General features: G+C 43.6%; 1 protein-coding gene across 1 annotated transcript; it reads left to right on the top strand.

Annotated features, from left to right (window-relative positions):
• The first annotated feature begins 293 nt into the window (after positions 1–293).
• On the top strand, positions 294–2,812 carry LOC120908931 (zinc finger MYM-type protein 1-like). The gene has a single exon (XM_040320448.1). The coding sequence runs from the start codon at positions 330–332 to the stop codon at positions 2,796–2,798; it is 2,469 nt and encodes an 822-aa protein (XP_040176382.1). The 5' UTR covers positions 294–329; the 3' UTR covers positions 2,799–2,812.
• The last annotated feature ends 22,026 nt before the right edge of the window (positions 2,813–24,838 follow it).

The following is a 24,838-nucleotide window of genomic DNA, read 5'->3' as shown; positions in this document are numbered from 1 at the left end:
CACACACTCTGGTGCTGGTGGGTAATGCTGGTGTGGGTACTGCTGGTGCTGGTGGGTATTAATGTTGGAGTGGCGTGTGTACTGCCTGGGTACTCTACATTGTGACATCACAAAAAAAAAAATGTTTGGGTTTACATCCACTTTAATCATACAACTAAAAAAACGAAATAAATATAGATATATATATAAATGTACACACTCTGGTGCTGGTGGGTAATGCTGGTGGGTATTAATGTTGGAGTGGCGTGTGTACTGCCTGGGTACTCTACATTGTGACATAAATAAATAAAGTTTATTACGTGTTGGTGAAAATAACCTTTAGTGCAGAAATGAAACGTAATGTTTTGAGTGGAGCACAGAAGAGGAAAAAGGCTGCAGAGGAGAAAGAGAAAATGTGCAAACTTCCAAAACTAACATCTTGGCTCAATCCAGGTGCAACGTCAGCCAGTAGTTCTGCTCCTCCAGATGTAGCATCCACATCTACATGCACTCCAATTCCAGCAGAAATACCAATGGTATCATTACCTGATCCTACTGCTGGGGAAAATCCACAAGAGGAAATGCCCACATCTGTATCAGTAAGGGAGTTTGCAACCCAAGACACAGATCCGGGGCTATGGGATATTAGCAATACTAGTACAGTGGATTACTGGATTCGTAGTGGGCCGACAGCATGCCAGAATCATGACTGCAACCTTTTAAACTCAGGCAGAGTGTATAAGGGAACTGGAAGAGAAAATACACAGACAAGGTATTTGTCAAAGAATCTGTTTAAACGTGAATTGCGGAATGGCGAGTGTGTAAAGCGTGAATGGCTACTCTATTCGCCATCCCAAGGTCGTTTGTACTGCTTTGCATGTCGCCTATTTTCCAAGACAGAATCTCCCTTTGCTACATCAGGATATAATGACTGGAAACACAGCAATGTTATTGGTGAACATGAAAATGGAGAAGAACATCGCAAGTGCATGACGGCATATTTTATTCGCCATAAAGAAACTGGAAATGTTGATACACTATTACTTCAACAACTTCGCTCAGAGCAGGAGTATTGGCATAAAGTGTTGACACGAGTGGTTTCTGTAATTCGCTTTCTTGCCTCCAGAGGTTTGCCATTTCGTGGAGAAAACCAAATAATTGGGTCTGCTAAAAATGGAAACTATTTGGGTATTCTTGAGCTGTTAAGTGAATTTGACCCTTTTTTGGAAGAACATCTCAAATTGTATGGGAATCCAGGAAAGGGGAACCCATCATATTTATCAGCAAACATTTGTGAGGAATTCATTGAAATAATGGGACAACATGTTCTTTCTGCTATTCTTGAAGAAATAAAAGAATCAAAATATTATTCAATAAGTGTAGATTCCACTCCAGACATCTCACACACCGATCAACTGACATTTACTGTCCGGTACATTCGAGGATGTGAACCCGTGGAACGTTTTCTTAAGTTCATCCCCATCTTTTCTCATGGAGCAAAGAATCTTGCCGACACTGTTGTGGGATTCCTTAAGGAGAACAAAATTCCACTATCCAACTGCCGTGGTCAGTCATATGACAATGCCTCAAATATGTCTGGACGCTATACTGGATTGCAAGCACGGATTCTTCAGTTGAATGAGTTTGCCATGTATGTCCCCTGTGCTGGACACAGCTTGAACCTGGTGGGAGTAAAAGCAGCAGAGTGTTGTCTACAGTGTGTAAAATTCTTCGACTTTGTTCAGCGTCTTTATTCATTCTTCTCTGCTTCCACACATCGATGGAATATTCTTGCAACATCTCTTGGGAAAAACATTGTGGTCAAGCGTCTGTCTGACACAAGATGGTCGGCACATTTTGATGCTGTTCATGCTTTACATGAGGGTTTTGAGAAAATTAAAAATGCACTAGATTCTGTATCAGCTGACACTGAACAGGAAGTAAATACAAGGCGAGAGGCAAAAGGATTGAGTGACAAAATGGAAAACCTGGAAACGATCTTCCTCACAATTCTTTGGAATGACGTTCTTGAAAGAGTCAACAAAACAAGCAAGGTCCTGCAATCAGAGGATATGAATATACTTGTTGCCATGAACCTTCTTGAGTCTCTAAAAACTTATCTTCAGGATACTAGAGACAGATTTAGTGCATATGAATTGAAAGCCAGGAGTAGGTGTCCAGATTCAGAATATAAGGAAAAACGGGAAGGAAAGCGAAGTGTACGCCTCACTAGATATGACGGATCAGAAGAAGAGGTACTTCTCAGTAAAAGTGAAAAGTTTAAGGTGGAAACATTCCTTCCTGTTCTGGACTCTCTAATTCCTGCACTGACAAAACGTGCAGAAGCTTATTCATCGATTGGAAATATGTTTTCATTCTTCTGTGAATTAAAAACAATTCGTTCTGATGACCTAAAAAAAAGGTGTGAATACCTGGCTAATGTTTATCACAAAGATCTTGATTATGGTGACCTACTAAATGAATGTGAGCATCTCAAGCACTACATGATTCTTGATCAAAATTGTGAGACTCTTCCTGCATTGTACAGAAAAATAATTTCAGACAACTTGAAATCTGTTTTTCCGAATGTGGAAATTGCACTCAGAGTGTTCATGTGCATGATGGTGACCAACTGTGCAGGAGAGCGTTCGTTCTCAAGATTGAAACTGATAAAAAATGAGCTTCGCAGCACAATGGGGCAGCATCGTTTGAACTGGCTTTCAATAATGTGCATTGAAAATGACATCCTAAAAACCATTGACTTCAAGCCAGTTATAAAGGAATTCTGTACAAAAAAGTGTCGCAAATTTAATAAATGATTAGTGTTTTTGTACTGTCCAATTTTAATCAGTAATGTCTTGTTTTTCAATTTCTTGCTTTTCAAGCTCATGTTATATTGTTCAAACGTTGTGTTTAATGTTTAAACACTGATTTTGTTGAAAGTACCAATAAATATCGCCTTATTGATAATTTGCATTTTTATTCTAGTGCGTGATTGTGTAGACAGGGCCCCAGTGCACTGTATTGCCCGGGGGCCCATAATGCTCTTAAGATGGCACTGGGGTTATAGCTTCCTGGTTTAAATACTGTTTATATTTTGCTGAATAATCCTATTGTTGCCATCTAGTGGGGAAAAATCATACTACAAGTTCTACCTTTATATAGAACAGCGGTTCTCAACCTTCTAGCACCGTGACCCCTTGATACAATTTCCCAAGTTGTGGGGACCCCTAACAGTAAAATTATTTTCATAGCGTGGGTTTAAAGCACCCAAGGAAAGACAAGTAATTTGTGCCCCTAACCCGCGGAAATTTAGCACTCCCCGAGTCCCTTCCACTTGTACAGTATTAAAACCCCTTATGGTACATTTTAGGATGTACCACTCTTTCTCTTTGTTCTCCTTTCTTTCCCTTTTATCTCTCTCTATCATAATTCCTCTTTTTTTCCCCCCATCTTTCCCTCTAACTGTCTTTCTTGCTCTCTATCCTTTCTCTCCCTTTTTTTTTGTTCCTCCCCCTCCTATCATCTCCCTTCTCGGGAGAACAGTGCGGGCTTCAGGAACAGCCTAGGATTTGGTGACCCCTGGCAAATCTTCATTTGACCCCCGAGGGGGTCCCGACCCCCAGGTTGAGAACCACTGATATAGAACTACCCTCTCACAAAGAAAAAAATATTATTGCAAATCCTACTATTTACATCTATGCATCTGAGATGAAACAATTCAAGTCAAAGCTCCACATTTAATCCATTTGGTTGTAAACAATTTAACAAAAAAATCCAGAATGTTTCATTCTTGGAGATGTCCCTCCAATGCTCCTAGATGATGTATATTCCACAGAACTTCAAACATGATCAATCACAGTTATGAACTTCCTTGACAGAGAATGGGGTTTGAGACCTTTTCCCGAAGGGTTATTTGGGAGTGTCTGTGGGGCGAAGCCGGGGTTGCTGGGCCAGATGATATCTGTCCGGGATCTTCATTTAAGGGAGGCGGACTGAAAGAGACCAGGCTGACATTGGGGTGAGATGGTAGACATGCTCCCTGGCAGTATATAGACAAGTACCCTGACGGCATTGCTACATACCTCCTAACGGTCCCGGATTCTGCGGGACAGCCCCGCATTCGGACTTATGTCCCGCAGTCCCTATCAGCTGAGCTGTTTCCCGCATTGCCTCCACTGCCACTCACTCTTGTAGTGTGCAGGCAGTTTTCAAAGCTTGTGAGCAGCTTATAGATTGGCCAATCATTAAATATCATTTGTTAGGGCCCCATCCTTCCATCAGTGGGGCCCCAGGAGGCAGTAGCAGAGCGGGACTCTTTTGTAGGGGCGGAGGCAGCTAAGCCGCATTTGCGGACAGTTAGTTTATAGTACCGGCCCCAGCCTGTCTGTCTCCGGCGGATCGATATGGAAGGGATGCCTGTCTGCCTCACTGAGTCCCACAGTAAGTGTTGAGGGCAAAAGGCGGGACTGCAGCCGGTGGTGACTGTGAGGGACCATAGTAGCCATCCACCAGAAAGGTACATGGAGGTCTTCTCTGACAGGTAGGTGATCTTTCTGCTCCCCCTGCCTGCAAACTCTCCTCTCAGTCCGGGTCATCTGCTTTTCTCCACTCCTTCCCCACCACTGACAGCTCCGCTACTCCTCTCCCTGTAATCTGTGATTTAAGTTCCCCAGCTCTAATTATTGCTCTTCCCCCGAAGACATCTACGATCCTAATACACATCTCCCCTTCCCTGTTATCAGTCCCTCCTGTGCCAACACAGCAGACCTCTGTTCCCTTTTCACTAAATGCCTGCACCCTTTCCCTGCCAGAAGTTCCTGATAGACTCCTGGGCTCCTCCATTCCCCAGATACTTCCCATCCACAGCCCGGCTCCCTCCACTTCACACTATAATCCAGCCTGCACTATCCCCCTGTCTATTTATTTAATATCCCTGGATCACCCCTCCTAACACTCCCCCACAGTGCCTGATGTAAATGGGAAGATAAGGAGAATATGTGCTGAGAAAGGGGGAAGTGTTCTGTGTCTCAATCTGAATTTCACTGTTTATGCTTTCTGTTCTCTCCTGAGCTCTCTGTCCACCCCATTCATCCTGAATCCTGCAATCTCCCCAACCACCTTCGATCCCATCCTGTGATCTCCCCATCCCATCTATCATGTGATCCCCCTGCAATGTCCCTGTCCACCCCCCATCCCATCCTGCCATCTCCCCATCCCATCCTGCCATCTCCCCATCCCAGCCATCCTGTGATCCCCCTGCAATGTCCCAGTCCACCCCCCCATCCCATCCAGCGAACCCCCCCATCCCATCCTGCAATCTCCCCATCCCAGCCATCGTGCGATCAACCTGCAATGTCCCTATCCACCCCCCTATCCCATCCTGCGATCCCCCCATCCCAGCCATCCTGCGATCTCCCCATCCCAGCCATTCTGCGATCCCCCCATCCTAGCCATTCTGCGATCCCCCTGCAATGTCTACTTACCAACTTGCGTAGAAGTCGCGGAACGGGAGAAGGAAGGAGACGAGTACCCCCCCCCCCCCCCAGCAGTCTGCAATAGCACCCTGGTCCCTTATTAAGTGAGTGAGTGAGAAACTTGTATAGCGCTACATATGCGAACTGAATCGCCTTGAGGCGCTTGGTATGCATTTCCTACTATTTTTTGCCTTCAGAATAGATGGGTTTTGAGTTTTTTTCTGAAAGCCTGATGATTCCCTTCCATTCGGATGCTGGTTGGTAAAGCGTTCCATAGTCGAGGTCCTTGGACTGCAAATCGTCATTCTCCTTTGGACTTGTATCGGGCCTTGGGTATTTGGAGTAGATTTTGGTTGGTAGATCGGAGGACGCGGTTTGGGTTATGACATTTTAATTTTTCGCATAGATATTGGGGTGCACTGTTTTGTACACATTTATGTGTAGGGCAGAGTGCCTTAAACGTGATTCGATCTTTTACGGGCAGCCAGTGAAGGGACCTAAGGGAGGGAGAGATTGATTTCCATGGTTTTTTTCCTGTTACAAGTCGTGCCGCCGTATTCTGGACGACTTGTAGACGTGCAATTTGGTATTTTGGGAGTCCGAGGTAAAGGGCGTTTGCATAGTCGAGTCTGGAGTTGATTATGGTTCCCACCACAACTGCTATGTCTTCTTTTGGAATAAATGGTATAAATCTACGTAGTAGGTGCAGCAGATGGTGGAATCCACTGACTACTGAACTTATTTGTGCATCCATTGTCATGTTGGAGTCAAAAGTGACTCCAAGACTTTTGACTTTGGTGCTAAGAGTGATGGTTTCAAAATGTGCAGGGGCATCCATGTTGTTGTAGCGAGTCTTTTCCGGCTGGCGTGAAACAGAAGGAGTTCGACGGTCATGTTCGACCCCCGCTCAACAACTTTAAATGACAAATGTGTTTTTCCCCCGTGATATTACCCCCAACAACTTTAACCCCAAGTGTCCCTCATTCTGAACTTTACAAGTTGGGAGGTATGTTGCTATACCGGTTTATGCTAATAGAGGGGATTTTATATAAGGATATGGCAACTCCCGTGGGAATTATGCGATAACATCCCCCCTCCCTGGGTTCTGTGTTTTTATCTTTCATAGAGAACTCATGGGATACTTACCTATATAGGATTGTATGGTGGGACTGAACGTACTTGCACCGATATTATCCTAGATTCAACTCCTTACAACCTACGGTTATACCATATATCATGGATTCTAGTTGTACGTAATTAGACCAAGTAACAGTTTTATTAACAATAATGATCATAAAGAACCGTCTATGTCTTACATATTTAGGAAACTTATATCCCATTATAACTAATTCTATATCTGTAACCTTTTTTTTTTATTATTTAGCTGGTGCACAGAACTGTGAATTTACTATGTACTATCCAAATACTGTACTTACCTGCAAGATCACGCCACCACTTCCCATACCTGAATCTAAAGTATTGAAGGTATACCTTTAAACATGCATATCATAATCCTAACTTAGGGAATAGAGGGGTTCCCATAAGTGTAGATAACATTAAAGATACTATTCTATTTTTGTTCTGCCCCCTCCCAGAGCTGTCTTCTCATTGAATTGGTTGGTCCCCTCAGTTGCCTGGGGGCTCGGGCCCCGACTGGGCGGTGTCCACTCATCTCATTTCAGGGTGTTCCTACTTACTCATGCTTTGTAAGGCTTGATTTACACCTATGCATTTTTAGTGCTATTTGCAGATTTGCACTACAGCCCATTTAACATGGTTTTCTATGGAAAACGTTCTAAAGAGCAAATCCGCAAAAAGCACTAAAAATGCATTGGTGTGAATCAAGCCTAAGTATACACAGCTTATGTATAATCAGCTGTTATAGTTGTAACCTTTTCGTCCGTCCAGAAACATATATCTAAGCTCCTGTAGAAACGATCCATTTGCAAAACATGTAGAGCTTATTCTTCTACAAGCCTCATTCCAACCAAGATACCCTGCCACAGCGGCAATGCTTGGTTGTTGCAAAAGGATATAATTCATTTAGTAGGGTTTTTGTACTTGGTTGTATTTGGTGGTCTTGTATATGTACTACGTGATTTTTTTCCTTAAGATATACAGTATATTTTATTATGTAACAAAGCACTAAATAAACACTTTTTTTTTAAAAAATTATCAATCAGTGCCTCCAAAGTCCATGTTTGTTAGTATCTATATATTTCAGATTTTGTTATAGGACGTGGCACCCAGTATACTTTACAATCACCCACCTTTGCCTCCTCTGGTGTTGGTGCACTACCTTCAATTATGTTCTACAAAATATAAAAGATGAGGTTTTGCAGAGTAAATAGATACCCATGTCAAAATTAAATTTAAATTTAATTAAAATTGCTTGCACCCGCACCGCTTTAAAAGCCTCTACAGATCATCAGGAGCACTGGTGCTAAAATTATTGCTAAGGCCCCTTACACATGGAAGGATGTTCTGATGCAGTTAAAAGCAGTTGATTTTTTGCTGAAATTCAAGACTCAGGCACAGCGATCAGCTGCATTTGTACAGTGAGATTAGCTGCGGTTGCGTTTAGCCGCGGCACGATATTGAACAGGGATCCGACTTGGATCCCTGCCAATGCCAAGCACTGTGTATGGTATGAATCTTGAGGGGGAACTCCACGCCAAATTTCAAATAGAAAACCGGTATGGGTTCCCCCTCCAAGAGCATACCAGGCCCTTGGGTCTGCTATGAATTTTACGGGGAACCCCCAGTATGCCAAAAAAATGTCGTGGGCCCCCCCAAAGTCTATACCAGACCCTTATCCGAGCACGCAGCCTGGCCGGTCAGGAAAGGGGCTGGTGATGAGTGAGCGGCCCCTTAACCGTACCAGGCCGCATGCCCTCAACATGGGGGGTAGGTGCTTTGGGGCAGAGGGGCGCCCTGCGCCCCCCCACCCCAAAGCACCTTGACCCCATGTTGATGAGGACAGGGCCTCTTCCCGACAACCCTGGCCATTGGTTGTCGGGGTCTGTGGGTGGGGAGCTTATCAAAATCCGGGAGATCCCTTTAATAAGGGGGCCCCCACCCTAGGTAAATAAGTATGGGTTACATCGTACCCCTACCCATTCACCTGGAGGGGAAAAAAAAACACACTACACAGGTTTTTAAAGTAATTTATTAGTCAGCTCCGGGGGTCTTCTTCCGACTTCTCCGCTCTTTCGGCGGGCGTTCTGCCGGGGCCCCCTGCTTTCTTCTTTAACCACTTTACCACCGGGCCAATTTTGGCACTTCTCTCCTTCATGTAAAAAAATCTCAATTTTTTTGCTAGAAAATTAATCAGAACCCCCAAACAATCTATATATTTTTTAGTAGACACCATAGGGAATAAAATGGCGGTCATTGCAACTTTTTTTCTCGCACGGTATTTGCGCAATAATTTTTCAAACGCCTTTTTTTAGGGAAAAAAAATGGTTTAATGAATTAAAAAATAACAAAACAGTAAAGTTAGCCCAAATTTTTTGTATAATATGAAAGATGATGTTACGCCGAGTAAATAGATACCTAACATGTCACGCTTTAAAATTGCGAACACTCATGGAATGGCGCCAAACTTCGGTACTTAAAAATCTCCATAGGTGACGCTTTAACATTTTTTACAGGTTACTATTTTCGAGTTTCAGAGGAGGTCTAGTGCTAGAAATTGTTTCACACGCTCTAACGCACGCAACAATACCTCACATGTGGGGTTTGAACGGCGTTTACATATGTGGGCGGGACCTGCATGCGTGTTCGCTTCTCCGCGCGAGATAACGGGAACAGGGGCGTTTTGAAAAAAAATGTTTTTTCATTTTATTTTTATTTTACTTAATTTTTTTTATTTTTACACTTTTTTTTTGATCACTTTTATTCCTATTACAAGGGATGTAAACGTGACAGTGTGACAGGTCCTCTTTATGGAGAGATGTGGGGTCGATAAGACCCCACATCTCTCCTCCAGGCTTACAAGCATGAAATCAGTGAAAAAAAAATCACCGATCACATGCCGACAGCCACGATTGCGGCTTTGTTTACTTCTGGGTACCGGGCGTGATGTCATAACTTTGCGCCGGGCCTCCGACGGTCATAGAGATGACTGGTGACCATCTGGTCACCAGTCATCTTTATGCTTTCCAGCAGCGCCGACCAATTTGCTCTCCGGGCCCCCGATGGCACGGGAGAGCCCGGAGAAGCACCGGATGGCGGCGGGCGTCCCCTCCAGCTGCCTATAAGAACGATCAAGCGGCGGGATCGCAGCTTTGATCATTCTTATCGTGCACAGAATCGGCGGCTGAAGACGGCGATATCTGAATGATGCCTGTAGCTGCAGGCATCATTCAGATATCACCACACAAAGCCGAGGTCGTCCCAGGGCCTTTTTGGTCATCAAGAGGTTAAACTCTTTTACTAGCGGGGGCCCTGGTCTTCTGTCGTCTTCTCCCCTCTTCTCCTTTTTCCATCTGCCAGGCTTCTCCGCTGTCTTCTTGCAGCTCTTTTACCAGCGGGGGCACGGTCTTCTGTTGCCTTCTTCCCTCTTCTCTTCTTCGATGTTGACATGTCGCTTCCTCCCGCTGTAATGCTGGGTGCGCGGCTCGCACCGATTTATATAGGCCTCTTATGACGTCACAGTCCCATCATGCTCCGGGTGGTGACGACATAAGGGGGCGGGGTCACCGGGTGATATCCGCCCCTTATGTCGTCACCACCCGGAGCATGATGGGACTGCGCACCTGGCATTACAGCGGGAGGAAGCGACCCGGGCCACCGCTAGTAACAGAACAAGACGGCGGTGAAGACCGGGCCCCTCCCGGCAGAAGCGAACACAGAAGATGGCGGTTAAGACCGGGCCCCCCGGCAGAAGAGAACAGAGAAGACGGCGAAGAAGACCGGGGCCCCCGCTAGTAAAAGCGCTTAAAGAAGAATGTGGGGCCCCCGACAGATGCCCCCCAAAAGAGCGAAGAAGACCCCCGGAGCTGACTAATAAATTACTTTAAAAACCTGTGTAGTGTGTTTTTTTTTATATTTTTTTCCTCCAGGTGAATGGGTAGGGGTACGCAGCTGACACAGTGCACTGCGATTACCTGCGGTTATGTGCCGATAGCTGCGCCAGATCGCACCTGGACGCATTCAATTCTATTTTTTCTATTCGCACAAAACCGCAGGTAACCGCAGTGTGTGAAGGGTGTCATAGGAAAGCATTGTGTGCTTCTAGCTGCGGTAAAATCCGCAGATGAAAGCACCATTCTATCCGTCCGTGTGAAAGGGGCCTAAGACTGAGCAGACGGAGACCTGCTGAGCTCCCGCCTCCCTTCCCAGCAAAACCTGTCATGTAGGATTGACAAATTTTCTTTAAGGCAAACCCGAACACTATAGCGGTACAATTTTTTTTTTTAATGAAGTATACACTATAGGATTGTAAAAGACCCAGGACACCTTTGAGTGCCTCAAGGAGAGTAGTAATGCAAAGCGCTAGGTGCGCCATGGTGAACAGTGGGTGTTTGCCAAATTGCCTTGGGAGGGGCTGAAAGGGACATTGTTAAATAAAACAAAAGCTTTCTTGTACCCATAAAATATGATTAAAACAAATGTCACTGTAAAAATATGAATTAGCCTACCTTAAAAGTGGACAGCGTCAGTCAGTAGAGCAGTGGACGGTGTCAGAAGGGGCGAGACCGTGTCAGTAGGGCAGTGAACAGTGTCAGTAGGGCAGAGAACAGTGCCAGTAAGGCAGTGGATGGTGTCAGTAGGGTAGTGGTCAGTTTCAGTAGGGCAGAGGAAGCTGATAGTAGGGCAGAGGATGATGTCAGAAGGGCAAATGATGGTGTCAGTAGAGCAAAGGATGGTGTCAGTAGGGCCATGGACAGTGTCAGTAGGGCAAAGGACGGTGTCAGTGGGGCAGAGGACAGTGTCAGTGGGGCAGAGGACAGTGTCAGTAGGGCAGAGGATGGTGTCAGAAGGGCAGAGGACAGTGTCAGTAGAGCAGAGGGTGGTGTCAGAAGGGCAGAGGGTGGTGTCAGAAGGGCAGAGGACAGTGTCAGTAGAGCAGAGGATGGTGTTAGTAGGGCAGAAGACGGTGGCAGTAGGGCAGAGGATGGTGTCAGAAGGGCAGAGGACAGTATCAGAAGGGCAGAGGACAGTGCCAGTAGGGCAAAGGATGGTGTCAGTAGAGTAGAGGATGGTCTCAGTAGAGCAGAGGATGGTGCCAGTAGAGCAGAGGATGGTGTCAGTAGAGCAGAGGATGGTGTCAGTAGGGCAGAAGACGGTGGCAGTAGGGAAGAGGACGGTGTCAGTGGGGCAGAGGACAGTGTCAGTAGGGCAGAGGATGGTGTCAGAAGGGCAGAGGACAGTGTCAGTAGGGCAGAGGATGGTGTCAGAAGGGCAGAGGACAGTGTCAGTAGGGCAGAGGGTGGTGTTAGAAGGGCAGAGGACAGTGTCAGTAGGGCAAAGGATGGTATCAGTAGAGCAGAGGATGGTGTCAGTAGAGCAGAGGATGGTGTCAGTAGAGCAGAGGATGGTGTCAGTAGAGCAGAGGATGGTGTCAGTAGGGCAGAGAATGGTTTCAGTAAGGCAGAGGACGGTGTCAGTAGAGCAGAGGACAGTGTCAGTAGGGCAGAGGATGGTGTCAGTAGGGCAGAGGATGGTGTCAGTAGGGCAGAGGACGGTGTCAGTAGAGCAAACAGTGATGTCAGAAGGGCAGAGGACAGTGTCAGTAGGGCAGAGGATGGTGTCAATAGAGCAGAGAATAGTGTCAGTAAGGCAGAGGGCGGTGTCAGTAGAGCAGAGGATGGTGTCAGTAAGCCAGAGGATGGGGTCAGTAGTTTTTTTTTTCTTTCTTTCTTTTTTTTTTACACATTTATTTATTGTTCATTTTTCTAACAGTCTTGTTGGGGGGCTTTGGTGAAATATCAAGGGTCTAAACCCCTGATAGCTCACCTTTGAGACAGAGAAAGGGACTGGGGGTGGATTCTCCAGTTCCTTTCTCTGTAGCATAATAAACATAGTAAACTGGACTTTTTCCCTTTCCTGGAGCTGTATTCTGGCACCATGTACCTTGTTGTTTATGCTCAAATGTTTGACAGGAAAATACTGTGACTTTTCAGGTTCTACATAGAAGTATTCCACATTATCAAAAATAATAATTTTTAATAAGATATAGTGTGTGTGTGTGGAGTACATCCATGTGGAGCCTGAAAAGTCCCAATATATTCCTGACATAGCCAAGATTTTTCCTTTCTCTTTCAGTAAACCTGTACTGCAAGGTACAGAACAGGTTTACAGCACAGAATTATACAGTTTGGAAGGCAGAGCAGGTTGGAACTCACAGGAGGAGAATATGGAGTTTGGCATCCATCCTCTGCTATCTTCATTCTGCCCGGGTCGAGTCATGATGTCTGCTGGGCAGGAAGCAGTGATCGGGCTGCAGTGTAGGGTTGTCTCATTTGCTCCGGCCACCTGTAGAGGAGCACTGTTACAGCCCAGACCAAGCCGTCCAGCCTGAGAGGAGCCTGTGGCTGGAAGAAAGGGAGTTTCTTATGTATGGAAAGGGGTGTGCTGCTGCCATAGAAAGGAAGCCATCAATAAATATGGCCGCATCCTCATCCCTGCTTTTGGGCAGGCTTCATCATCAACAGAGACTGAGGCATAGCATGATGATGTTGCAGTCTGTATTCTGTACACAGAAACTTATGCTCTGTCTCCACCTTGTCCGGGCCCGCCTGTGGTTCCCTCCTGCATGCAGGCAGTGTGGAATCCCCGACCAAAGTTTGGATCCTCCCGCACTCAGCATTAGTGAGACAGTGGGGGAGGGGAGACATATAATCCAACGAGCAGACTTGCCACTCTCGGTGCAGTCCGGTCTGAATGATGTATACGGGTCTGGGGAAGCTGAAAACCCATACATATCATTAAAAAAACGAACTGTCTGGGAGAAACCTGTACAGGTGGCAACCCTACCGTCATGACAACACCAGGCCCAAAGATGAGGCAGTGGAGCCCTGTAAAAATGGCAGGGGGGGGGGTCACATCAGTGTTAGTCTTAGAAGTGATAGGTTGCTTCACAGCTGTTTGTATTACTTCCACATGAAAGCCAAGAGTCAGCTTTACTAAAGTACACACAGTGTGTAAAAAAAACACATGTTTGCAGCACTGTAAAAAAAAAAAACAGAATCCCCAGCTCTCCTGGTGCCCTAAGGCAATTGCTTAAGCAACCTTATGGTAGCACCTGCTGCTGTCAATCACAGCCAGTGAGCCAATGAGGAAAAAGAGGAGGTGGGCGCTGTGTGTGTGAATGGACAGACAGAGCAGCGGCTCGGAAGCGAGCCTACTTTGGTGCCTCGGCAGAAAGGATGGGCCAGGAGCGCCAACGGTGGACCCGAAAACAGTAGGATCAGGGCTGCTACGTGCAAAGCCTCTTCACAGTGCTGGCAAGTAGGACATGTTTGTTATTTTTAAATAAATTGCCTTTAATATCACTTGCCAGGTTTTTTATTACTATCTGTTCCCCTGTATGGAGATTCCCCCCTCTCTTTTTCCTGATATTACCAAGACTGAAAGTGAAAGAAAGCCCCAAATTCTGAGTTGTCAATGGAACAGGAGTAGAGGGGAAATCTTCCTATAGGTACACGAATTCTGGTAAACTTGTGGATAACCAGGGATTCATTCACACTTCCTGTTGTAACTATGGGACAGGAAGTGAAGGGGGGTCTCCCCAATGGAACACAGATAGCAAAACAACAAAACAAAACAGAGGTTATAGCCCTCCCTTACTCTATCCAAAATGAAAAAATCAGTTTAGTTCTACTTTAAGCCCCCATACCCATTTGAGCATAAGCATAGCCAGGCAATTTACCGGCTTCTGGTGCACGTGACTTTTATTGCAAAATTAGAATTGCACATTTTTGGCAAAGATTTTTAAAGGAGAAACTCAAAACTAACATAAACACATAAAAAAAAAAAAGCGCAGCTCCGGCCTAAAAAATTATTTTTATTTAGAATTGAACAGGAAATGATTAGAACTTCTCTCTTGTTTTGCCCCAGAAAGAATTAATGAGAACAGTTTTATGTAACTAAGAAAGTTTGTTGTAACACTATAGGAATTTTCCTGAGTATTTGCCACCCATTTATTTTAGTCTGCCTGCTTGATTGTCAGTAACTGATAGGGAGCTCTCCAGTGGTTAATTGGTAGGAATCCTCTGACTGCTTTGGCTAAAAGCATAAGCTTACCCCCATGGGTACTCAATGTGATCGATAATAAGAGGCATTCCTGCTATTAAAATATGGACAGAAGGATCATAAACCAATTAGTCAGCAGAAGAATATCCCTATACATTATCCTACTACAGACTAAACTGGAGCCAGGCGGGTTTGAAAACACACATGGAACGTTGACAGCTATTATTCACTCACCATATGAAATGGAACCTGTCAGCCTAGAAATATGACTGCATTTTCTAAAGTGTTGAGGTTGTGGGGAAATAAGCTACTTACCTGGAACAAGAATACAGGTTCAGAATTATGATATTACAGTCTGTATGCTTGCCACTCAGTAAGCAAAGATATATTTTTTAAATTCTTTATTCTAAGTTTTCAGTAAAAAAATACAAATTACAAAAAGTAACAAGATAAAGATAAAACAGAAACAATCTTCAGAGCCGTGATATGAGATTCCCAGGAAAGCTAAAAGGCTAGCAAAAAAAAGGAAGAAAAAACTTAAGGGCCTGATCCTCAAAAGGGATACGCCGGCGTATCTACTGATACGCCGTCGTATCCCTGTTTCTATCTATGGAACTGATCCACAGAATCAGTTTCACATAGATAGGCAGAAGATCCGACATGTGTAAGGGACTTACACTGTCGGATCTTAGGATGCAGTACCGCAGCCGCCGCTGGGGGCATTTCTCTGTCGCAAAATTAGGGCTACTTTTACAAGGCCTAAACTGTTTACACCTTGTAAAAGTAGACCCTTCTACCCCGCGTCGCTGTCTTTTTTTTTTTCAAAATTTTTTTTTCCCGCCGCAACTCGTTTTTTTTTTACGCCCGTTGCGATTATCAAAACCCGGCGCAACGTAAAACCGCGGAAAGCACGTCGGGAAAATGACGTCGGGAGCATGCGCAGTACGTCCGGCGCGGGAGCGCTCCTAATTTAAATGGGACTCGCCCCATTAAATTAGGAACGCCTTGCGCCGGACGGATTTAAGTTACACCACTCAAAATTTCTAGGTAAGTGCTTTGTGGATCGGGCACTTAGGTAGAGATTTTGCAGCGGTGTAACTTAAATGGCAAAAGTTACGTTGCGCCGGGTTTTTGTGGATTAGGCCCTTACAGCCCAGACAATGCAATTGAGATCAGTGTAGAAAACCACCCTGCATGTTATCCTACTGTGTTTTCCCCAAAAATAAGCCTGGGTCTTATATTCATTTTGGCAACAAAAGACACAGTAGGGCTTATTTTCAGGGTAGGTCTTAACCACTTGCCGACCGCCGCATGATCATATACATCGACAGAATGGCACGGCTGGGCAAATATATACATCCCCTTTAATTTGCTGCCATGTGGTTGTGCTCACGCCGCTGGCGGCGCACTCACGACCCTGTCATAAGCTCCGTGCCCGCGGGACCTGCGGACTTGATGTCCACCAGTGTCCCATGATCGGGTCACAGAGCTGAACAACAGGGAGATGTCAGTGTAAACACAACATCTCCCCGTTCTTCCTAGTGACATGTCACTGATCATCTGTTCCCTGTCACCGGGAACAGCGATCAGTGATATGTCACGGCAAGCCACGCCCCCTAACGGTTAGAAACACTCCCTAGGTCACACCTAACTCCTTCAGCGCCCCCTTCAGGTTAACCCCTTCACTGCCAGTGTCATTTTTACAATAATCAGTGCAATTTTATAGCACTGATCGCTGTAAAAAGGACAATGGTCCCAAAATGGTGTCAAAAGTGTCCGGTGTGTCCGCCATAATGTGCAGTCACGATAAAAAACACTGATTGCCGCCATTACTAGTAAAAAAATATATTAATAAAAATGCCACAAAACTATCCCCTATTTTGTAGACACTATAACTTTTGTGCAAACCAATCAATAAATAAACGCTTATTGCGATTTTCTTTACCAAAAATATGTAGAAGAATACGTATCGGCCTAAACTGAGGAATTTTTTTAATATATTTTTTGGGGATATTTATTGTAGCAAAAAGTAGAAAATTTTGAATTTTTTTCAAAATTTTTTTAAAAATAATTCCCCGAGGGAATCCGACCGCCGCATGTAGCAGGGGGGGGGGGGTTCCCCGATCGGACCCCCCACCCGCTAGAAGGCAAGGACATACATGAATGAATGAAAAACTTATATAGCGCGGCACATGCGAACTGAATCGCCTCTGGGCCCATGTGCCTGTACGTGCTATTCTGTGGACGTACATTTACATGCGGCGGTCGGGAAGTGGTTAAACTAGTGCATTGTTGGTTCACTTACCTTTTCCTTCAATTTCCCTTCCAAATGTTTTATTTTTCTTTGTCTGAATTTCTCACTTCCTGTTCTTACTCAGTAAGGTGTTCAGTAAGCTGTTCTAAATGACTTTCCACCGCTCGGATGATGGCGGAAAGCTTACTGAGGAGAAACAGGAAGTGAGAAATTCAAACAAAGAAAAAAAACATTTAGAAGGGAAATCGAAGGAAAAGGTAAGTGAACCAACAATGCACTAGCTTAAAGGAACCTATTTAAAAAATAAAAGATGAACCTTTACAACCGTGGTTACCATGTAATGTGCTGTTTTCTCTCTTCCTGCCTGACAGGAATCCCCAGTGTGAACTGAGCTAAAATGCTTGTATAATCCTATAATCCACTGTATTACAGTATTATATAAAGAACAATGTGTGTGTTTCTGTAATATAATTGTGCCAAATACCTTCATTATAGCGCCACTCTGCACTTCTGTGACCCGTGGGAGCTCTCTTCCCCGCAATTATATTACAGAAACCCACATTGTACAATATATACTACTGTAATAGAGTGGATTATAGGATGTTACAAACATTTTAAACTAGGGCTTATATTCGGGGTAGGGCTTATATTGCAGCCCTCTTGGGAAATAATGCTAGGTCTTATTTTCAGGTAGGTCTTATTTTTGGGGAAACACGGTATGTGTCCATGTACACATAGGCTGTTATCTGCGTTTTTTGGCAGGGGCTTTTTCAGGCTGAAAAAAAAACCACAGAACTACTGCGTTTGAAGAGGACTTTTTCTGCTGTAAAATGCTCCAACCTTGAAAAACCTGGGATGCGGCCTTCGTGAGTGTTTTTGAGCCTCAAGCTTTTGTGGGAGTATAGTTTTGCCAATTTTGTAGACGCTATAACTTTTGCGCAAACCAATCAATATACGTATTTTTTTTTTATCAAAAATATGTAGCAAAATACAAATTGCCCTAAATTCATGAAGAAATTATTTTGTGTTCCAAATTCCGTGTTACGAATTATAAATTCCATGTTCCAAATTCCGAGTTCTGTGTTCCCGTGTTCCAAATTCCGTGTTTCAAGTTCTGTGTTCCAAATTCCTTGTTACGTGTTCCAAATTCCAAGTTCCATGTTCCAAATTCTGTGTTCCAAATTCTGTGTTCCAAATTCTGTATTCCAAGTTCCGTGTTCCTAATTCCGTGTTCCTAATTCCCAGTTCTGTGTTCCAAATTCCGTGTTCCAAATTCCGAGTTCCAAATTCCGTGTTCCAAATTCCGAGTTCCAAATTCCGTGTTCCAAATTCCGTGTTCCAAGTTCCAAATTCCGTGTTCTGTGTTCCGAGTTCCAAATTACGTGTTACATGCTCCGCGTTCTGAGTTCCGTGTTCCAAATTCCAAGTTCCGTGTTCCAAGTTCTGTGTCAGTGTTCCAAATTCCGAGTTCTGTGTTTCGTGTTCCAAATTCCGTGTTCAGAATTCTGTATTCCGAGTTCCGTGTTCAAAATTCCGTGCTCCAAATTCTGTATTCTGTATTCTTGGCATTTTGAACATGGAACTCGGAACACGGAACTTGGAACACAGAACACAGAATTTGGAACACAGAATTTAAAATTTGGAACATGAAATTTGGAATACGGAACACAGAATTTGGAACATGTAACACAGAACTTGGAACACAAAATTTGGATTTTGGCATTTGGAACATGGAACTTGGAACACAGAATTTGGAATACGGAATTTGGAGCACGGAACACAGAACTTGGAACATGGAACTCGGAACACAGATCACGGAATTTGGAACACGGAACACGAAACACAGAATTTGGAACATGGAACACAGAACTCGGAATTTGGAACTCAGAATTTGGAACACGAAACTCGGAATTTGGAATACGGAACACAGAACTTGTAACACGGAACACATACCTTGGAACATGGAACACAAAACTCAGAATTTGGAACACAGAATTTTAAACAAGGAATTTGGAACACATAACACGGAACTAGGAATTTGGAACACGGAACTCGTAATTTGGATTTTGGAATACGAATTCGTAATTTGGAACACAGAACTTGTAACACGGAACACAGAAGTTGGAACATGGAAAACTCAGAATTTGGAACTCGGAATTTGGAACACGAAACACAGAATTTGGAACATGGAACACAGAACTGGGAATTTGGAATACGGAATTTGGATTTTGGAACACGGAACACAGAACTCGGAATTTGGACACAGAACAGAGAACTCGGAATTTGGAACTCAGAATTCGGAACAAGAAACTCGGAATTTGGATTTTGGAATACGGAAAACAGAACTTGGAACACAGAACTCGGAATTTGGAACACGGAATTCAGAATATGTAACATGGAATTTGGAACTTGGAACACGGAATTTGGAGCATGGAACACAGAATACAGAATTTGGAACACGGAACTCCGAATACAGAATTTGTAACACGGAATATGGAACACAGAACTTGGAATTCGGAACTTGTAACACGGAATACGAAACTTGGAACACAGAATTTGAAACACAGAATTTTGACATTTGGAACACGGAATTTTCAAATTTGGAATGATATTTTGAATTTGGAACACGGAACTCAGAATTTGGAACACGGAACATGGAATTCCATATTCCGTGTTTCGTATTTCAAATGCCAAATTCCATGTTCTGTGTTCCATATTCCAAATTCCAAGTTCCATATTCCCTATTCTGAATTCCAAATTCCATACTCCAAACTCGGTGTTCCGAATTCCGTATTCTGAATTCCAAATCCCAAATTCTGTGTTCCAAATTCTATGTTCTGCATTCCAAGTTCCGATTTCCAAATTCTGTGTTCCGTGTTCCAAGTCAAATTCCATATTCCATGTTTAGAAGTTCAAATTCCAAGTTCCGTGTTCAGTGTTCCAAATTCCATATTTCGTGTTCCGAATTTCAAATTAATGAAATTGCATTAAACCAGGGAGGGAAAATTGCTAATTGGGCCCAATTTGGACATTTTCACTTAGGGGTGTACTCCAGCGGTTTAGACATTAATGGCTGTGTTGAGTTATTTTAAGTGGACAGCAAATTTACACTGTTATACACGCTGTACACTCACTACTTTACATTGTAGCAAAGTGTAATTTCTTCAGTGTTGTCACATGAAAAGATATTATAAAATATGTACAAAAACGTGAGGGGTGTACTCACTTTTGTGAGAGACTGTATTCTAAATTCCGTGTTCCGAATTCTATATTTCAAATTCCAAATTCTGTGTTCCAAATTCCATATTCCGAATTCCCTGTTCCAAATTCCATATTCCATATTCCAAATTCTGTGTTCCAAATTCCGTGTTCCGATTTCCAAATTCTGTGTTCCGTGTTCCGATTTCCAAATTCTGTGTTCCAAATTCCATATTCCGTGTTCCAAATTCCATATTCCGTGTTCCAATTTCCAAATTCTGTGTTCCGTGTTCCAAATTCCATATTCCAAATTCTGTGTTCCGTGCTCTGAATTCCATATTTCAAATTCTGTGTTCCATACTCCATATTCCAAATTCCGTGTTAAGAATTCCAAATTCCCTGTTCCGAATTCCAAGTTCCGTGTTCCGACATTTTAAATACGGAATTCTAAATTCGGAACATGGAACTTGGAACGCGGAATTTGGAACACAGAACTTTGTAAAACACTCATGAGTAAACACTGAAGTTAGTGTGAAACGCGTCAGCTGTCCTTGGTTCCGTTGCTGTGACTTATAGTGCCAGTTTCCATTTTTTTACATTAAAGTTACGTTGGATTGGAGTGCGGCTGTCCTGATCATCTTTTGCTCTTATTTGCCATGTGCATTGCTAGCACCCTCAGTTCCTGAGAAGAAGATTGCACCCAACAAGACCTGCCTGGAGCGGCAATCTCTGTCTCCTTTCCTACATGCTCGTCAGCTTGCTTTTTTGTATTCCATGCAGTGAATCAGTTGGCTATGTCACTTCCGGTTTCTGTACGGCGGTGGTGACAGGCTGTGTGGATGGTCCGCTCTCCTCCAGCTGTGACTTTGGCTTGCATTGAAGGTACCTAGCGTGGGTGTTGCAGGCGACGCAGCCTCACATATCGTTCTGGCAGAAGGTAGGTGCGGGCCAGGATTCTGGGGGGGGGTATGGAGTTGCAATCATTTGTACGGAAATGAACATGGAACTCACATGTTCTGGTGGGAGCTGGCCCTAATACTGCAAAACATTTTCCCATTGTGATTAAAAGTTGTATCAACTGCGTTGGGGTATCATCGAGTTGATATTGATACCCCGTGTAAATGGTTATTTCACTGAGCCCAGTCCATATGATGGTAGGTTGGATTACTACAGGGTCACTAGCAATCATATGGCCAATAAATAATGAAAAAAGGGAAAAGGGAAGCACTCACATTGCCACATCCGTATAATTGAGAGAAAAAAGGGGATTACTCAAAGAAGAATAACCAATGGTCGGATTTTGGAGGCAAAACAACAACAGAAATAGCAAAAAATATTATTTATTTACAAAAAGTATAAACAGAACACAGTGTTCAAAGATAAAAAAACATACAGGATATGGTATTCAATATCAGATAAGATATTGGATACCATATACTGATTATATGTGGATTTTACAAGTTCTTCCCACTATCGTTCTGGATTATTTCCCCCGTTGAAGAACGTTTTTTTTGAGCAAGTGGGTATTTTGTTTTTATACAAGGGACTTTCATTCCATCTATACTTCTACATCCCTTCTATATTATATTGTTTTCTATCTTATATTTGTAGAATTGCGGGCCTTATGCTCATTACATGGCATTTTCCTATATTGGATATTCCCCATAGAGGGAGTGGTTTGTCTTAAAAAACTCTCTCTATTTGGTCTGCTCTGTGGTATGTAGCTCTTATATATATCCTTGCGCTCTAACTTGTTTTGTCTTTCCTTTGTTTTCTAATATGTTGCTTTTGTATTTTATAATTACTAGAGCTCTTGGATATACTCACATATATCACTCCTATCATCTTCCCATGGAATATCATTTATATTTGTAGAGTCTCCGATATTCGGATATATTTTTATATCTGGCTTCATTTGTCCAAAGGTATCTCGGTTGTATGTCGTTGGAGCCGATGCATGTGCAGTGTCTGTAATGCATGTTCTTTTTAACCATCAGAATGTATTTTAATTTTAGTGTGTTAATATATCTCATTTCGGATAGTGAGATTTGCTCTCTGTCACTGTCTCCTCTTGTTGCTCTTCCTAAAGAAGCCTCACGGCGAAACGTGTAGACGCACAGGGGATACAACTCATACTCTTAATATATTGTATGTTTTTTTTATCTTTGAACACTGTGTTGTTCTGTTTATACTTTTTGTAATGAAATAATATTTTTTGTTATTGTTTTGCCTCCAAAGTCTGACTATTGGTTATTCTTCTTTGAGTAATCCCCTTTTTTCTCTCATATGGCCAATTAGTCTCACCTGTCACCAGAGGCCATGGAACTGGGAGCCTCACTGACATCACTCACGTTAGACCTGCTGAGTCCTGTAGTTCCACAGCATTGGTGGCCACATACAGCCTCTCATCTGGGCTGCCACTCATATCATATCACATGCACATATCACCATGGATGCATGTATGTGGGGGGGTAGGGTACATACAACCTGGCTATCACCCAGCCCCGATCTTATCAAGGGGGTCTCACGGCGTCATAGTAACAAAAAAAGGGGTCCTTTTTAGCTTGTACTTTGCAGGCCTCTCACCTCCTTAGATATATCACCCCCCCCCCCCCCCCCCCCCCCCCCCATTACTGAGCACATTAGGAGAGTCACTGTTCAGGTTGTTTCATTATGGTTGCTCAAATATCAGTGGCCTTCCTTGCACTCTCCTTTTTAACTTAAGGGGTTGTAAAGGTAAAAAAAAAAAAAAAAAAAACCCTAAATAGCTTCCTTTACCTTAGTGCAGTCCTCCTTTACTTACCTCATCCTTCGGTTTTGCTTTTAAATGTCCTTATTTCTTCTGAGAAATCCTCACTTCCTATTCTTCTGTCTGTAACTACACACAGTAATGCGAGGCTTTCTCCCTGGTGTGGAGAAAGCCTCTTGAGGGGGCGAGCAGGAGTGTCAGGACATCCACTAACACACAGCTCCTTTCTCTATCTGCAAATAAGAGTGTCCTGACACTCCTGCTCGCCCCCTCCCCCCTCAAGAGGCTTTCCCCCTACCTTGCATTACTGTGTGTAGTTACAGACAGAAGAACAGGAAGTGAGGATTTCTCAGAAGAAAGAAGGACATTTTAAAGCAAAATTGAAGGATGAGGTAAGTGAAGGAGGACTGCACTAAGGTAAAGGAAGCTATTTAGGGATTTTTTTTTTTTTTTACCTTTACAACCCCTTTAAGTTGTTCCACTAAACCTTTCTATTGGACATATTCATTGCATACACCATGATATTGTTACAGGTGGATCCTATGTTTATGTTCAGGGCCAGCAAGGTGTGTTCTGCGTGTCTCTTTGCTATGGGTTATGTAGCTAGTTGCATCAGATACGAGGATCTGCCACGTCTATGGATCCATACGGGCTGAGGTTTCATTTTTAAGTGATTGTAGTGCATACAATATCCTCGCCTGTATATCATACGTCATACTTCGCACCTTGTTACATTTCTATCTACGATGGTCTGTAGGTATCAAGCCCTGAGTGTTCGTTCCTAATTGCCTGTTCATGCACTACAGGTTACTCAGGCTTGCTTACTGCATACACACAGGGGGGTTACGGAAACTAGGTTCATCCTCACGTGCTATTCCGGTTTGTCTTATGTTGCAGCACTCACATCTACATACATAGTTAGTCACAAAGGGGTGCCATTGTTTATCTGAAACTATTTTTGTGAATTTCTAACTGTCTCTAGTTGGTTTTCTCCACAGATTCAAACATGTGGCACGTCTCAGAGAAGGACGAATTCGTCTTTATCCCTCCCACTCTGGTTAGGGGTTCAGAGCATGGTAGCGTTCCGTCCCTGAGGAATTGGACCATACCAAAGCTTACAGCAGAGCTTAAACAAAGGGGCATTCCTTTCCTTTCAAAGAGGATTGTTTAGGTTGTTATTTCCAAACCCAATCCAGCCAAGGCCATCTACTAGCGCAGAACATGTATCCATGCTTATGTCACTGACCCAGATACATGTAGTACTGAAAGCCCTCTACATCCATGCAAAAACTACAAGACAGGATAGGGGTGTTTGAGGCCCGCCTGGCTAGAGCAGACATTTCATCTGTGCCAATAGCCCCTGTCCAATCTAGCGCCCCTTAAGGTAATGTAAGCATACCTTTACCTATGGCAGCACCTTCTCCACTAGCGGTTCTCTCTCCCCTGCCCACTTTTATCCCGGCTAATGTTAAAAAATATATTTTAGAAGGGAAGGATGTGAACCTACAGTAGCTTCCCTTCTCATAGCTTCTCAGGATGTTATTGAGAACAAGTCTTATGCTTACTGGGTGGTCTCGATGGTTCTTAAATTGAGGGATCCAAGATTCAATCGCAAGCTTGGTCTAGCGGAATTCGTTCTTGACTCTTGGCATTTATAGAGAGGTCATTTATTCTGTTAGTCCTGGCAGGAGAAAGGAATTGGATCTATATCTCACAAGGTGATGGATTTAGTGCACAAATATGGTGGTTCCACGTTCTATGATCACCCCTGGTCTTTTTCAGCAAAGGTGGCTGCTACTTGGGCTCAGTTCCAGGTGGTTATTTGTTGAAGAAACACCATAAAGTGGAAGGGCCTTCTAATGTCATCTTATGATTGCTAGTTTTCCCCAGGATAAACTTGATAACTTGATGACATGACGGACCATTCACAATCTGGTTAGGTCCCCGCTCTGTTCAAGGAAAGATTTACAGTCACTTTTG

Source organism: Rana temporaria, chromosome 1 (assembly GCF_905171775.1).
Source record: "Rana temporaria chromosome 1, aRanTem1.1, whole genome shotgun sequence".
Lineage (NCBI taxonomy): Eukaryota > Metazoa > Chordata > Amphibia > Anura > Ranidae > Rana > Rana temporaria.
The sequence above is the reverse complement of the archived record's forward strand: the minus strand, read 5'-3'. Positions and strand labels throughout refer to the sequence as shown.

Coding starts and splice junctions, on each gene's coding strand:
- LOC120908931 (XM_040320448.1), top strand. CDS start 330: ATGAAACGTAATGTTTTGAGTGGAGCACAGAAGAGGAAAAAGGCTGCA.